Source organism: Plutella xylostella, chromosome 17 (assembly GCF_932276165.1).
Source record: "Plutella xylostella chromosome 17, ilPluXylo3.1, whole genome shotgun sequence".
Classification (NCBI taxonomy): domain Eukaryota; kingdom Metazoa; phylum Arthropoda; class Insecta; order Lepidoptera; family Plutellidae; genus Plutella; species Plutella xylostella.
The window spans coordinates 10,864,579-10,878,974 of NC_063997.1; the positions used below are offsets into that span (position 1 = coordinate 10,864,579).

General features: G+C 41.0%; 3 protein-coding genes across 4 annotated transcripts in view; 1 reads left to right on the top strand and 2 right to left on the bottom strand.

The window, feature by feature from the left end:
- Positions 1-979: 979 nt before the first annotated feature.
- LOC105388526 (transcription factor Adf-1) lies at positions 980-3,270 on the bottom strand. Of its 2 annotated transcripts, none has more exons than XM_038108948.2 (4): positions 2,666-3,270; positions 2,063-2,204; positions 1,424-1,720; positions 980-1,144 (listed from the first exon to the last, which is right to left on the bottom strand). In XM_038108948.2, the coding sequence occupies exons 1-4, from the start codon at positions 2,796-2,798 to the stop codon at positions 1,000-1,002; spliced, it is 717 nt and encodes a 238-aa protein (XP_037964876.2). In that variant the 5' UTR covers positions 2,799-3,270; the 3' UTR covers positions 980-999. The 2 variants fall into 2 exon arrangements, with proteins under 2 accessions (XP_037964876.2, XP_037964877.2); XM_038108949.2 differs by having other exon boundaries at positions 2,063-2,192; positions 2,666-3,268.
- Positions 3,271-5,519: 2,249 nt separating this feature from the next.
- Positions 5,520-8,517, bottom strand: LOC105388524 (zinc finger protein 664). Its single transcript, XM_011559451.3, has 4 exons — positions 8,360-8,517; positions 8,047-8,199; positions 7,220-7,344; positions 5,520-6,786 (listed from the first exon to the last, which is right to left on the bottom strand). Exons 2-4 carry the CDS (start codon positions 8,194-8,196, stop codon positions 5,577-5,579), a joined length of 1,485 nt encoding a protein of 494 aa, XP_011557753.3. The 5' UTR covers positions 8,197-8,199; positions 8,360-8,517; the 3' UTR covers positions 5,520-5,576.
- Positions 8,518-9,401: 884 nt separating this feature from the next.
- LOC105388523 (acylamino-acid-releasing enzyme) overlaps positions 9,402-14,396 on the top strand; it is a 29,099-nt gene continuing 24,104 nt past the window's right edge. Inside the window, exons 1-7 of the mRNA XM_048626686.1 lie at positions 9,402-9,557; positions 10,126-10,337; positions 10,571-10,734; positions 11,797-11,960; positions 12,470-12,607; positions 13,121-13,247; positions 13,691-13,818. Of these exons, the coding sequence (XP_048482643.1) occupies positions 9,537-9,557; positions 10,126-10,337; positions 10,571-10,734; positions 11,797-11,960; positions 12,470-12,607; positions 13,121-13,247; positions 13,691-13,818 (954 nt within the window). The 5' untranslated portion in view covers positions 9,402-9,536. The remainder of the gene's footprint in view (positions 9,558-10,125; positions 10,338-10,570; positions 10,735-11,796; positions 11,961-12,469; positions 12,608-13,120; positions 13,248-13,690; positions 13,819-14,396) is intronic.

Sequence of the window (14,396 nt, forward strand, 5' to 3'; positions counted from 1 at the left end):
TCACAGTAGATAAACTGTTTGCCAACGACTAAGTTAGCGGCGTATCAGTTAAGACAAGTATGAAGAGTGTTCAGTGTTTACAGTTTACAAGGGTTGAGCTGCTGGCTGCTACGCAATTTGCGGCGTCTTTTTTACAGTAACGTTAGAGCAGTTTGTCTTCTCGGAACGCAGCCTAGACTGACATTGAATATCCGCTCGATTTAACTACATCAAACAAACACAGAGCTAGAACAAGAGCATACTTTCGTATACTTAAACGAGATCATATGTATTCAGCGTTTAACTACGTCAATCGAACAAAGGCTAGAGTAGGGTGCATAAATTGAAACTCAAAATTATTTACTTAGGTTCTTAATATTTTTTTTATTTCGTAGCTTATTATTACGGCTGTACCACCTATTTGGTTACAAATCTTTGGTTTGGTCTTTGGAGTCATTCATAAAATTATCTTTAATATTACAATACTTAAATATGACTAGACTTGATTCTTTTCTATCGAGGCAGATTGGTTTAGTAAACGTCCCAATAAATGTTCCTAAGTTCCTTTCCCTTATGGTCAAACTTATGGTTAAAATAAATATGGATGGACAACTTTTTCGTGACATTCTAGACCATCTTCTCAAATTATCTCGTCGTGAACAAGGAATCAATCACACGTCATGTTAATGAGAAGCCTAGGTTTTTCAAATCTATTCAGGTTATTTCTCTCATAGATTGAGCATCTACTCCCTACCCTAGCTAAGGAGGCGCATTTGAGCAATAATTATGGCTAACTACATGGTCTTCAATGCAATATTTAATTAATGTAGGAATACTCTTGACGTCATGTTTTTGAATCATACCAAGTCATCCATACTCTTAAACTGCCCCTATACTGCTGCTGCTGCTAGTCACAACGTTAATCGTGATATTAGTTCCCTTAATCTCAACTAGATGGCGCTGTCGCCGGTTTTTCTCTTAAAATACGTTATTCTAATGGTATTTTTGTTTGTAAACGAGTTACTCGACGGTGGAGTCGAGGTGGTCGAAGCTGCAGTCGCTGGCCGGGGTCACGAAGGGCAGGTCCCCCGGGCCGCCGAACTCAGCCTCGTACAGGACTTGCTGGATCTTGAGCCGGGCCACTGCATTTTGTTTCGCGTTCAATCTGGAAAGTGAGATGATATGCCTTTGAGAACAGATCATTAAATGTACCGACTAAGAGCCTACACATATTTTTGTTATCTATATGTTCTACCTTACAACAACATTAATACTAACCAATATAATACCACAATCCGCAATTGCATAGTTAACTACTAGGATGGAAAGTTTATCATCCAACCACGTCACTATTAATTGTAATCGTTAAACCACTGCACCATGTACCCGTTCTTATCCGTTCTAGTTGTTCAAGTAACTACAACAGCATCCAAATAACACTAACCTCTTGAGCGTAGACGAGCAGCTCAACAGAAACAGCTCATCAGGATCCGTCCTATTGCACTGGCAGACCACTTCCTCCTCCGTAGAATTCAGTCGGGCCTTCTTCACACTGGGTTGGGAATCCTCGTCATCCTCGCTCAACTGCGTGATGTTCCGGGGGTCGATGGCGTAGGTGACCGGGAGCTGGTTGTACGTGAGGTTGGGGACCTCTGTCCGGTCTTCCTCGTTGTCTGAATCGGACTCCGGCTGGTCTTTGTGTCTGGTGATTGGTTCTGGGTCTTCTTGCGCTTTTTGTGAGCTGAAATGCGGTGGGATGTTTAGTAGAGGGTTTCTTTGTGATCGTGGGTACTATTGGCCATATAGATAATGTACTGGTTTAGTTAAAGATACCTTCTGCATTGCTGGACATAGACTGGAGACACGTAGGTAATATCCACAAAGGCATGAGCGAAATAATGAACGCAGCTAGATAACGTCATGTGGAATTATTGTTGGAGTCAAGCAATATCAAGAAAGATTATGAGGTCTAAGTGAAACAATGAGCACTCACTCATGTGGAATAACTATTCTCTCGTCACCACTGCAATAGGACCTAGCGAAGGTAGTTATAACCTGGTGGTACCACTACCATGGGACTCACCCGGGCTCCACATGCGGCAACAAGAAGCGCATGGCCTGGTGGTAGGGCCAGCGCGTGCGGCCGCCGTGAGTTCGCTGCAGCTTGATGAACGAGTCCCGCAGCGAGCGCCACCGCTTCTTGCACTCCGACTCTGTGGAGCAGCCCGCAGAGGATGTGAGGCGATATGTATGTGTGTGTAGTGTGGGGTAGAGAAGCTTGACCCCTAGCTGTTAGTAGCATTGTCAGTTGATTGCTGGCATTGATAGGTTAAAATATCAAACATCCCCATACAATTTCTTAACTACGGCTAACAGGTAGATAAGTAACGTACCGTACCAACCTTTTATCAAAAATATCAATATACCTAACTACTTAGTTACACCCACGCGGTGTTTCTAAGCGATAGCAATTTCGTTTTCAAATATGTAAAGTAAGTATTAGGTAGGTACAGACTGGGGAAAAGAAACCTAACCATGAGATTAAGAGGGCTCTGGCTTGACTACATCGATGCTCAACATGAAAAATGTATTGTTTTAGTTAGTTAACTAACTACGGTTATGATACTGAACTAGTTACAGTAGGTAGGCTATGTTACAACCACTCCGCTACAGGCACTCAACTCACCGGTGACATTGAGCGCTTCTTGCACGTCCTTCCAGGCGTCGTCCCGCAGCTTGGTCTTGTTGAACCCGCTGACCGACTTGTCGTACAGGATCGGCCGCTTCTCCACCTCCTTGATGAGGTCCAGCTCGTTCATGGCTGACAATGTGACAGTAGTAGTGATCGCGTAGCAACCGGTACGTAAGGTCCCTCTTAATTTGGTCGGGTTATAGTAAGTTTGGAAGTTTTTCGGTTCGCTTTTCGCTCGGTTGGTAGGTGGTCTACCGCGGTGCTAGTCAGAGGTAGCTGTGTTTGCACTTATAACTAAATAGATAGTACTTATCGTTGTAATAACTCCACTTGCGGTTTAATAATCGCTAACCTAACTAACCTAGCCGACTAAACAACTTCTAGCTACACGAACCCAAAACTAGCTGACTAAACACGCTACAACTTCAACCCGCGCTACGGCCGTGTCGCTTAAAAAGCCAGGGGTGGCAAACTATTTAATTCCCCGGTCCCGAGACGAGGTGCCGTGGCAGGGGTGTCCCACTCACTGCGGTGCGCGCCGCACTCGCCGCGCCGGACGCGACGCGCGCACCGCGCGGTATCGAGCGGCGTGCGGCGGCAGCGGCGGCGGCGGGGGCGGCGACGCAGACAGCTACTTGCTACCCCTCGCCACTTGAGATTTGATGCCGCTCATTTAGCCGTGGCATGGGGGAAGATGGTTTATGGGGTTAGGTGGCAGCTATAAGGGTGGGACTTAGGATAAGTATTGATGTACTTGTTAAACCGTTATTGTTAGGTAAGTACCTAAATAAAATAAAGGTTAAATAGAAAGTGTAACATAGAGATTAAAGAGAATTTCAAATTGATACAAAAAAGTACCTTTCTAAAGGGACAATCCATAGTGAACGCTGTATAGTGTGGGTGGGTAGATTACTAGAAAAGGCTCCATCCAAGTTGCTAGAAATCAGAGAGTTCAATGACACGCCCTTTAAATAGGTCAATTAAATAACTTTATACCTATAATTCAAGAAATCTCAAAGATTTTTCAGTTATCTGACTTCATCCTGGCATACCTACACCTATAACAGCATGGTTATTCAAAGCATCGCTTATCAGCGATCTCTATAACATAATATATCAGAAGTAACTTTTGGAACATGGGTTCTTTTATCAGACATTTAGCTATTTCTTTCTTATTCACATTGAAGAGGCTTTCTGTCCACCGAAGCGGGAAGAATTTGATGTACTCTCGCCACGGGGCCCGGCCGCCTACAGAGACAGCCTAGGTAGGCCGTATTCAGAAAGAACGCTTACAAAACCAGTTAGTTTTATACTTTTACAGAACTGATAAGCGCTTTCAAAATTTCCATAGAAAAAGTACGTAACAGTGGAAATATAATATAGTGTGTGCTACGCCAACTGCTCGAGACGAGGCGGCGGGCGGCTCGGTGGCGTTGCTCTGGCCTCGCCTGCACCTCGCCCGCGCCTCGACTTCTTCATCAGTAAATTTGTATGTTTTGTTACAATGCTTTATGGAAGTGGTCTGAAATAAAATTATATTCTATTCTATTCTAGTAAGCGTCGACGGGCTCGCATAAGTACTTATAGCAAATTTTATGGACAAGGCGCGCCTCTTGGTCGCCGCCGCCGCGACGCCGCCTCGACTCTCATGCAGTGAGTGTTGGTAACAATAACAACAACGGCAAAAGCATTAAATAAATAAAATAACCTTTTATTTTTTATGCTCAGAATAAATTTAAATACTGAAACAAAACATTTAATTCATATTATATTTTGTTATTGTATTTACTCTCTTTTTGACTATTAATAATGGTAGGTATTTTCTTTAGAGTAACTATAAAAAAACAGGAATTTGCACGTAACCGGCTAACATAACATTTTATTTGGTAGTTAAAAAATAATTTTAAATCTATATATATTATAATTAAAGATACCTTAAAACTAATAACATTGTGGAATCGCTGAAAGATCAGTCTTATTTCATATCATTTTATTAATGCTTAAACTTGCTACTTACTACATTTTTTTTTTTTTTTTTCTTAACCTCTATTGTCCCACTGCTGGGCAAAGGTCTCTCCCTGAACATTCCACTTATCCCTTTCTTGAGCCTGCTCACACCATTCCGTGTTAAAATTGTCCAATTTTAACAAACAATTTGGACAATTTTAACTTACTACATTGAAACAATAATAATGAATACATGTCTGCCATCATATTCAGGAAGCCACACTCTGGTACTTTCTTAATATTAGTGTTATTCCTATTGAACAGTTTTATTTGAAAACTTAAAAACTTATATAAACATTGTTTTTGGACCCGACAAAAACTTTAAGGGTGGATTCATATATGAGTCATGCGTGGTACACATATGGGAGTTTTTTCTCGATGAAATTACTCGTAGAATCCTCCCTTAAAGTTTGTCGGGTCCGAAAAACAACACACTGTATAAGTAATCTAAAACTTTGGACCATCAACAGTTAAAACATTATTCAGATCTCATTGCGGTGATGTAAAAAACTAACTTAGCTTAAACATTAGTAAGGCACTTTTGATACAGGTTGTTGCAAAAGAGGTGCACTAAGCCGAAATGGGGTGAATCGAGGGGTTACTTTTGTTCTACAACCATACCATTCCATAGAAACTTTGATAGTCTCGTGCTTTTTTTTATTTTTATTTCTTTGGCACCTCCATTTTTTTCAACAACCTGTATAAATAGAAAAAAAATAGACATAAAATCACTTCTTTACAGTGATTTATATTATGTCTCAAATTTTTATTTAGTATTTGTTTCTTCGCTTAAACATAACCATCACTTAATTTTCTAACGACAATAGACATTAAACATGAAAAAAATCAATATCATCAATATAAACAGGAAATCACTTCTCAGCCATTTCCGTCTCAATTATATTTCAATTTCAGATTGCGAAACTCGTCTTACACCAGGAAGTTTCCTTATCTTGTGGTGTACCCTCATATGTAGTTTTAAGTCCAAAAACTCGCGTTTACACTGTTTGCAGCGCTCCAAGCGCCGCTTGAGATGGGTCCTCTGTATGTGCAGGAGAAGATCATGTTTCGATTTGAACGTACCTTTGCAATGATCGCATACAAACTTTCTCACTCCAGCATGCACGTTTGTTACGTGCAATGTCAAGTTACTTAGAGAGAAGAATTTCTTTTCGCATATTTCACACTCGTGTGGTCTGTGGTTGGTGTGGCGTCGCACGTGGTAGTAGTGCTGGCTGGAGTCGGTGAACGCCTTGGGGCAGTACGGGCACTTGTAGCGGCGGTCCCCGGTGTGCACTCGCATGTGCCGCGCGAACGCACTCGGGTCCGAAAATCCTTTATTACAAACAGTGCACACATACGGCTTCTCTTTAGTGTGAGTCCTCGCGTGTAGATTCAGATCCCCTTTGGTGAAGAAAGCTTTGTCGCAGAAACTGCAGGGGAATTCCCTGAGGTTGGTGTGTCGCAATTTGTGTACTTTGAGAGTATTGATTTGAGAGAAACACTTTCCGCAGTCGTCACACTTGTATGGTTTCTCGCCAGTGTGAACGCGTAGATGAACAATCAGTCCCGTCTGACTTGCTATTGTTTTATTGCAGATTTCACACTGAAAGTCCTTTTTAGCGGCTTTCACTTTTACCCTCGGCACTTGCGGTCTTGCGATCTTACGTTTGTGTGCGGTCCTCATGTGCTGCTGCAGGTGTTTCTTGTTGGTGAATATGTCCTCGCACTCTGGACACTCGTGCTTCATCTTTGCCCATTTGAGTTTCCAGTACATCCTCTTCTTTGGTTTCTGTTCTTGCCATTCGTCTTCTTCATCAACGTCCTCTTCTTTGTCGTACTTGATTTCGTTTTTGTACTTGCGTACTTGCGGCTTGTCTTCGTCTGGCGGGTGTATGTTGTGAACTAGTTTCTGGTGTTCCACAAGGTCGTGTGGTTGGTAGTAGGCCACCCCGCAGTGGCAGGCGTGCGGCGCGGGCCGGTGCGTGTCGGAGTGGGCCACCAGCGTGCTGTACAACACGAAGCGCTCCTCGCACTGGTCACAGCTGAATATCTTGCGGTACCGGTCGTCGGCGTCGTCTGTTTCTGCGAGTTGCTTATGACGCCACCTGAAAGTTGGGTATCGGAATTTTCATATTTATTTACTCAAACTCAAAACTCAAGTTTTGCTTGTTATAATGATGACACTGTGTGATAATGACAACACTGATAACAAATAGCCAAGAAACTGATCTTACATTGTACGGTGGCCTGCGCCTAAAAGTATACAGGCGGAGTTTTTAAAATAGCAATCCCTGATGATGAAGGGACCAGCTACATATGTTATAAATCCGGGGACGTGTTGTGTGTGATGTGTGTAGCAGTGGTGTTTATGTGGATGTGCTTGAACAGCATGTGAGCTGGAGATCGCTATTTTAAAAACTCCGCCTGTATACTTTTAGGCGCAGGCCACCGTACCTAAACTATAAACCCAATCTGTAAATTGAACCCTGACTGTACTGCAGTAAGATTCATTCTATCACAATTTACAACATGACTTACAGGGCTTTCTTCCTTTCATGCTCCAATACATGTAGTTGGTACTCCCTATTGCTCAAGAAGCCTCGGGTACAATCTGGACACTCATATATTTGGACACTCTCCAGTACCACTGCTGCTTGGTATTTCTGCAAAGATAGAATAAAATAATCAATGGTGTAAAATGTTATTTGATAAATACCAATTAAAGATGATAAATGTGTTTTCAAGAGTTAAACAAATATTTGTTTCTCCATAATAAGCTTAAAATATGTGCCTACTTCTTTGGAAATAAAAGAATGTCAGTGTTTAGAAATCTATCTACTGCAGAACATCAGCTATAAATAACAAAATAATGAACAAGGATTTAATAATACAATAGGGCCTTCCTAAGTAAAGATAAAGAGCCATTGTACTCTAACATTAAACTTGTTGTGGGGCTGTCTCTGAGCGAGCCCAGGCCTACCTACCTCACCAAGGTCAATGTACTTTTTTGTACATGTTATGAAACTTATGGATGAAAGTGTTGTTTATCTTAACTCCTGTTGTTACATAACCTAGGCAATAAATATCTGAACATGATAATGAAATAAACTTATAATCACCACTATCAATAGAATATAATAGTCTCTGACTCCATCCATGACAGACCTCCATCTCAACAAATATTAATTATTGTTTAATTATTTTACCTTTAACTATTCCATGCCAGTGACAAACACTACATTGGGGCTGACAAAGCAGCAGAGAGCAGACAGTCAGTTTAGTCAGCCACTGCCCTACAGCTGATACATGGCTCGTAGAGGCTCCCTTCATGCACCCAATACTAAAGTCGCACAATGACAACTTACAATCATGCGAGAAAACATTTTGACGTAGTCCCAGTCGGCATGGTGAGTGTCCTCGTGCTGCCGCAGCGCGCGCCGCGAGAGGAACGCTTGCGGGCACTCCGCACATTGGACTACTGAGTCTTCTAGGAACACTGACAGCTGCAGCTCCATTGTCTGTTATGATTATGAAACAACAGTTGTATAAAAAGAGGAAGTTGGTGTTTATCTGTAGTATGTTGCAGATGAATCCAAAGATGTTTAACAAGTCCTATGGGCAAAATGCCGTTCCATACAAGTTTAACTTACTAGTTTAGATTTCAAAGGTTCAACTCACCAAGATATTGCTGCAGTCAAAGTAGTAAAGAATTATCGTCCATGTTATGTTTATTTCTCGAATAGCATTAATTACAATCACAGGTTAATTTTACTGTATGGAAATTTATCGCGAAAGGAAGAAGATGCAATAAAATAAAATTAAAATCCTTTCGTGTAGCGGCGCTGCGCCGCCGATAAAATCACAGATACAAATGTCAATGTCAAATAGTCACTATTAGTCACAGGCCGTCAGCAAAATTCATAAACATACGTTCAGACAACTGTATCGTAATCCAGCAGTCTTACAAAAGCACCTTACTTGTTTACTGAAATCGGTGTTCTTATTCTTGCTCAGTAATTATTTGAAGGCGCGATATTGATTCTACATAGATTATAATAGCTTGACGTTGATTTGTTGTGTTTTGTTCGTGTCATTTCATTTCCATTGTTTCTTCGAGTGATTTGTAAGTATTTTACACTATTTTACTTTAAATCTGTTAGATTTTCAGGTTAGATGTAGATACAGGAGCTGACTGTTTAAAAGAATATTTACGTACGTAGGTATTTATATTTGTCATAAGCTTAACTGAAATTAACCTATAAAATTACTTGCACCGAAGGTCCGAATCCCCAGTTGTAGTACGTTTGATCTTCGGAGCCTTTACAGTATATGACTACTGTCTCATCATCATCTCCCCCTAATAGCTCACTGCTGAACATCTCATTGCAATTACAGCAGTGGTCCCATATTTACTGAGTTTTAGGCCAGGAACAATTCCATCCGCACTTTGCAAGTCTGAATTAAATCAACATTTACATGATTAGGGTACCTATACCTTCTAATGAAAATAGAGATATGCTGTTGTCTGAAGAGTGTATTATTTACCTAATTATTGTACTTAAGTGGTAAAATTTACATATTTTATAAACATTACAACCTGTGCAATCACTATTTACATTTCATGTAGACTATACTGTGTCTGCAACTAAGTACCTAACTTATGATAACAATTTATCTTCTGTCTCTCACCACCTTTTATCAAATACAAAGGAAGCCACAATGTATGTCTTATCTTCCTCAAATATTTAAATAGTTGTCATTAGTATTATTGTAACAGAATGTCTTTTATTGGTTTCAGTTCAGTTTGTGTGTGTAGTGAAGAAGAAGTCACGTTTCATTTGTTAGTCAAGGTGTTATGCTAAAAATGACTAAGCCGGTAAGTTATGTACAACTATACACATGGATTAGTAAAATTCAACATGTATCATTCAAATGGTTTCCCATTTTTACATGCATAAAAAATAAAAGGAAATTAATTCTTTCCAATTTATGCAGGTTGTCTGCTTTATAAGTAGTTATACAGTTTTGTACTTTGTCAAAGAATAATAATTGGTATGAAAGAAGAGGAGTTTGTGAGTTTGACAAGGTACAAAAGTGTTTAGCTACTTCACATACTATTAAAAGCTCTTACTGCCAGTTTCTATAACTCTATCTATCCATTACTGGTGGTTACTTTCATACGATTTTGATGATGAAAAGTAACAATCTGTCATTATCATATGAAAATAACTACCAGTTATGGATAGATAGAGTTATAGAAACTGGCAGTTAGAGATTACTAATAATCATAACTTTCACCTTCTACATTAATGGCTATTTTTATGTTAAAGCAGATAAATCAATTTGTTTCTGTATCTTTCCAATCCAAAACCATCAAGTCAAAATCCAAAATCAGCTAGTCAAAATAAACATCTAAGATATAGATTGTTACTTCACATCCACAGGTGGAGCATATAATAAGCGCTTACAAGCAGCTGTCAAAGATCCCGGCGGTGGTGGGGGCTCGCATCAACAAGCAGGGCAACAAGGTGACGTCGCGCTGGTCCGCACGTAACCTCGACCGGGGGAAGACCACGAAGAGCCAGTATGAGTACACCCTGGACAAGGATTTGAATGTCGTGGCCCAGTCCGACTTCGGAGTTGATGTTACTAATGTGTGAGTACTGTGCTTATAATTATTTATCCATGATAAGTAAGTTTACTGATTTTTATTATCACGATTTACCCTTTCTTTCTTTTACAACCCTATCTATTTAAATAATTCAAAAGAGGCATATATTATCAACCAGGCTTCATTGGAATTATTTTATTCTTTAACCAACTGAATTAAAGAAAACCAAATATAAGTTAATTTACCTATGCTCTATTTAACCCACAAAACCTCCACAGCCTCCTATCATCAGTGTCCCCGTCGGAGAAGTACCAGGCGATCATAAGAGAGGAGAGAGACAAGGACGGCAAGAAGCAGTTCCTGGAGGTGTGGGAGGGACCCCGCATGCTCAGCAGCGTCGACCTGGCCGCGCTCGAGCTGCATGGGGAGGTCTATGCTGATTGTAAGTGGTTATTATTGTAAGCTTTGGATGGAAGTGGGTTTAATGAACACTTGCGTAAAATAGAGGTGATAACACTTACTACCATACCATAAGGTTTTGATGAGTGTCGAAACATATAGAGCATTTCGAGCGGGATTTTTATTGATGAGAGGTGACATGATGAAGGGTGTTCTTAACTATGCAACGGGTAAAACATAGATCCCCCATGTTTTACCCGTTGCATATTAAGAACACCCTGCGTTAGTTATTTCATTATTTAACTGGTAGCCTCTAATTAATGAAGAAGAGAAATGTACCAAGTCAGCGTCAAAAGTTACAAAAAAATATTACTTAGGTATTAAATAGTATACGGTTTTTGTGGTAGCACTTGTCTGTGTGGCTAAGCTACTCAGGAAAAATCTGCAGTTGTACAAGCAAAGCCAAAGAGCCAGACGCGCGGGGCAGCTGCTCGCCGTCCAGCACCGGCTGGCGAGGTGTGCGCAGTCCGTGCACGTGTGTGGCCCGGAGGTCTACAACGCTTTACCTACTGAAATCAAGGATGCGCCGTCACTGCCAGCTTTTAAACAATGCCTAAAAAGGTGGCTTGTCCAGCACGCCTTCTACACTGTGGGTGAATTCATTAGCAGGAAGACTTAAATTATATTTGATTTTTTGTATTCTTTACTTATAACTACTGACATGTATATTCTTTTAAATTTTTTATATTATTTATCTTGACATTTTATTATTGTATAATTTACCATTGACTATCTATTAGTATTTGAATTTTTGTACTACTACGTACATTTAAATGTTATTTTAGTATTTAATTTTAGTTTAGGTATGACTTAATTTTTTATATTATTATTATTTTATTTATTTTTTCCCTGACATGTAATGAATATTATGAATAATAAATACAATACAATACAGTACAATACTTTAGTTGGATTCTAATATCGGCCGAACGGTGGCGTAACCTAACCTAACCTAACTCAGTCGGCGTAAAACTGAAAGCCTACTGGAAACGCAGCTATAGTATTGAAGTACATATTTCACAAACTCCAAAACAACATTCCACAGCGGAGTTCTCCAGCCTGGAATGGATCCCGGACGAGAGCGCGGTCCTGTACGTGGCGGAGAAGAAGGTGGCCAAGTCCGAGCCCTACATCAAGCGGAAGGCCATCAAGGAGGTGCCCAACCCCACACTGCTGGGCTGCGGCGAGAGTAGTGGGAAAAAGGTAAAGGTAATGTGTTCAGTCATCCATCTTTCATTAAATATTAATCATTCATTAGTGCACGTTGACATCGCAAGCACGGTCACAAAATATGAAGCATATGACGTGATATTGTGATATGTAAGAGTTCACGTATGAAACGCACGTGGGGCCTAGTTACGTAGGTCAACGTGAACAAGTATTTAGACAAAAATAGGCCTTACCACAAAAACTTTGACAGTATTTAACAGGTGTGTAGCGCTGTCAAACGCTTATAAAATCTGTAATTTTTTTTATTTAAACACTTGTTAAACTTTGTATCCAGTACTACATGCAAGGTTTTAGCGGATCGATGCTAGCCAAACTCTTCATTAACCATCCATAGTACAGATTAAAACCTAATTTTATATTCATTCATGAATCATCCAGTGGCGCCATCTGATTTTTATTCTCTCATATTATTATGTAATTACTCCGTTTTTATATTACTCGAAAATCATTAAACTTTTCAGTTTAATTAACCCTCTCTTCCCCACCAGGGTGAAGAGTACCTATACCGGCAGGACTGGGGCGAGCAGTTGGTGGGAAAGGTGTGCGGGGCCTTGGCCGTGTGCTACCTGCAGACCGAGACCTTCGCCGTGCTGGAGGGGGTGCCTGACGACTTGTGTGTGGGGCAGGTCAGTAAGGTTTTTTTACTACGCCCCGTAGTAGCCCTTCAGAAAGATGCAAAGGTGATCACGCATACACACTGCAAACGGCGGATGTTGGTGGATAGTGCGCTTCCTCATATGCTTCGCACATAGTACAGCGCGAGACACCCGAGCGTGGGTTACCACCAAACACGTCGCTCGCCTGTCACTTGTATGGATCAGACAGATGTTTGACAGGCACACGTCGCTGCTTATGAATTTTATAGCTATTAGGAATATTAAGAATAGCTGATGTGTCAGTGAGTCAGTGGTGTGGAATTGATACGTTGACGTTGTTGAGCGTCTTGAAGGACATTCTACTAATATTATAAAGGCGAAAGTTTGTAAGTGTGTATGTTTGTTGCCTCTTCACGTCAAAACGTCTGAACCGATTTTAATGAAATTCGGTATGGAGTTAGGTGACACCCTGGATACTTTTTATTGCGGTATTCGAAATGTATGTACCTTTCTCAATCGATTAAAATTCATGTTTGCTTCCAGGTAAGTTTCTCATCAGACGGCGGCAGCGTGGTGGGCGTGGCGTGGGAGGCGGCGCGCAAGCTCGGCCTCATCTTCTGCACCAACCGACCCTCGTATGTGTTCGAGCTCACGCTTGACGGGAAGTTCAGTGAGTACCTTCAGAACTATGGTTGCCGACGTAGCTGGCCAAATTTAATTCTGTCGGTAGATTGTGCTCTAGCCTGTTCGATATTAGATTGTAGATACACTATAATTATCCTAATCCTAACTTATATTATAAATGCGAAAGTGACTGTGTCTGTCTGTTACTCTTTGTTCTCCAAAATTACTGAACAAATTTGACTGATATTTGGTATACATATGGTTGCTAGACCCTGAGAAAGAACATAGGATATTATTTATCCCGGAATAAACACGGCAAAACTTTTTAGGCGAAGCGAAGCTCGCGGGAACAGCTAGTAGTCTATAAATCAAATCATATATTGGAATCATATCTTGACGAAAATGCTGGCCATCGTATGTTAGCTTTATGAGCGTGAATTGAAACTTGGTACCTTCAGAACCAGAAGTTCTAAAACTGTTTTGTTACAGAGAAGCTATCGGCAGAGGGAATGTCAGTACACTCGCCGCGGGTGGGTCCCGGGCGAGTCACCTGGCTGCAGCGGACTAGCGGCGGCGCGCACAACGCGTGCCACTCACTAGTCACTCGGGACTCGACGGTGAGTGAAGCATACTATACAGGGTGTTAAAAATTATATCATCACCGTCACGACTTATGACGTCCCCACTTCTGAGGCACGGGTCTCCTTCCAATGTAGGAAGGGTCTAGGCCTAGTCCACCACGCTGGCCTAGTGCAGGTTGGTGGTTTGAGGAAAATTATATAGCAAGCCAAAAAGGGTGTCCCGGCAAACTCCTTGCCCTATTTATTCTTCTTTACCGCACCGCTCTGTATATCTAGTGTAAGTTTTTACGAAAGAAAAAAGTTAGGGTATTCTACATACAAACTAGCGCCTCGTGTGGTCACTATAATGAAACCAATGACAGATGATTTAAGCAGATGAAAACACACTACATACAACCTAGTGCCTCTTTTGGTCACTGTAATGAAACAAATGACAAATGATTTAAGCAGATGACAGATAAAAACACACTCACCTGCGCTGCATTTGCGTGAAACTAAGCTAGATAAACTTACATTCACATGACGACGGAATGGTGTAGTGGTTAGTGACCCTGACTGCTATGCCGAAGGTCCCGGGTTCAATTTCCGGCTGGCGGCGCAGATGTTTGAGTAAA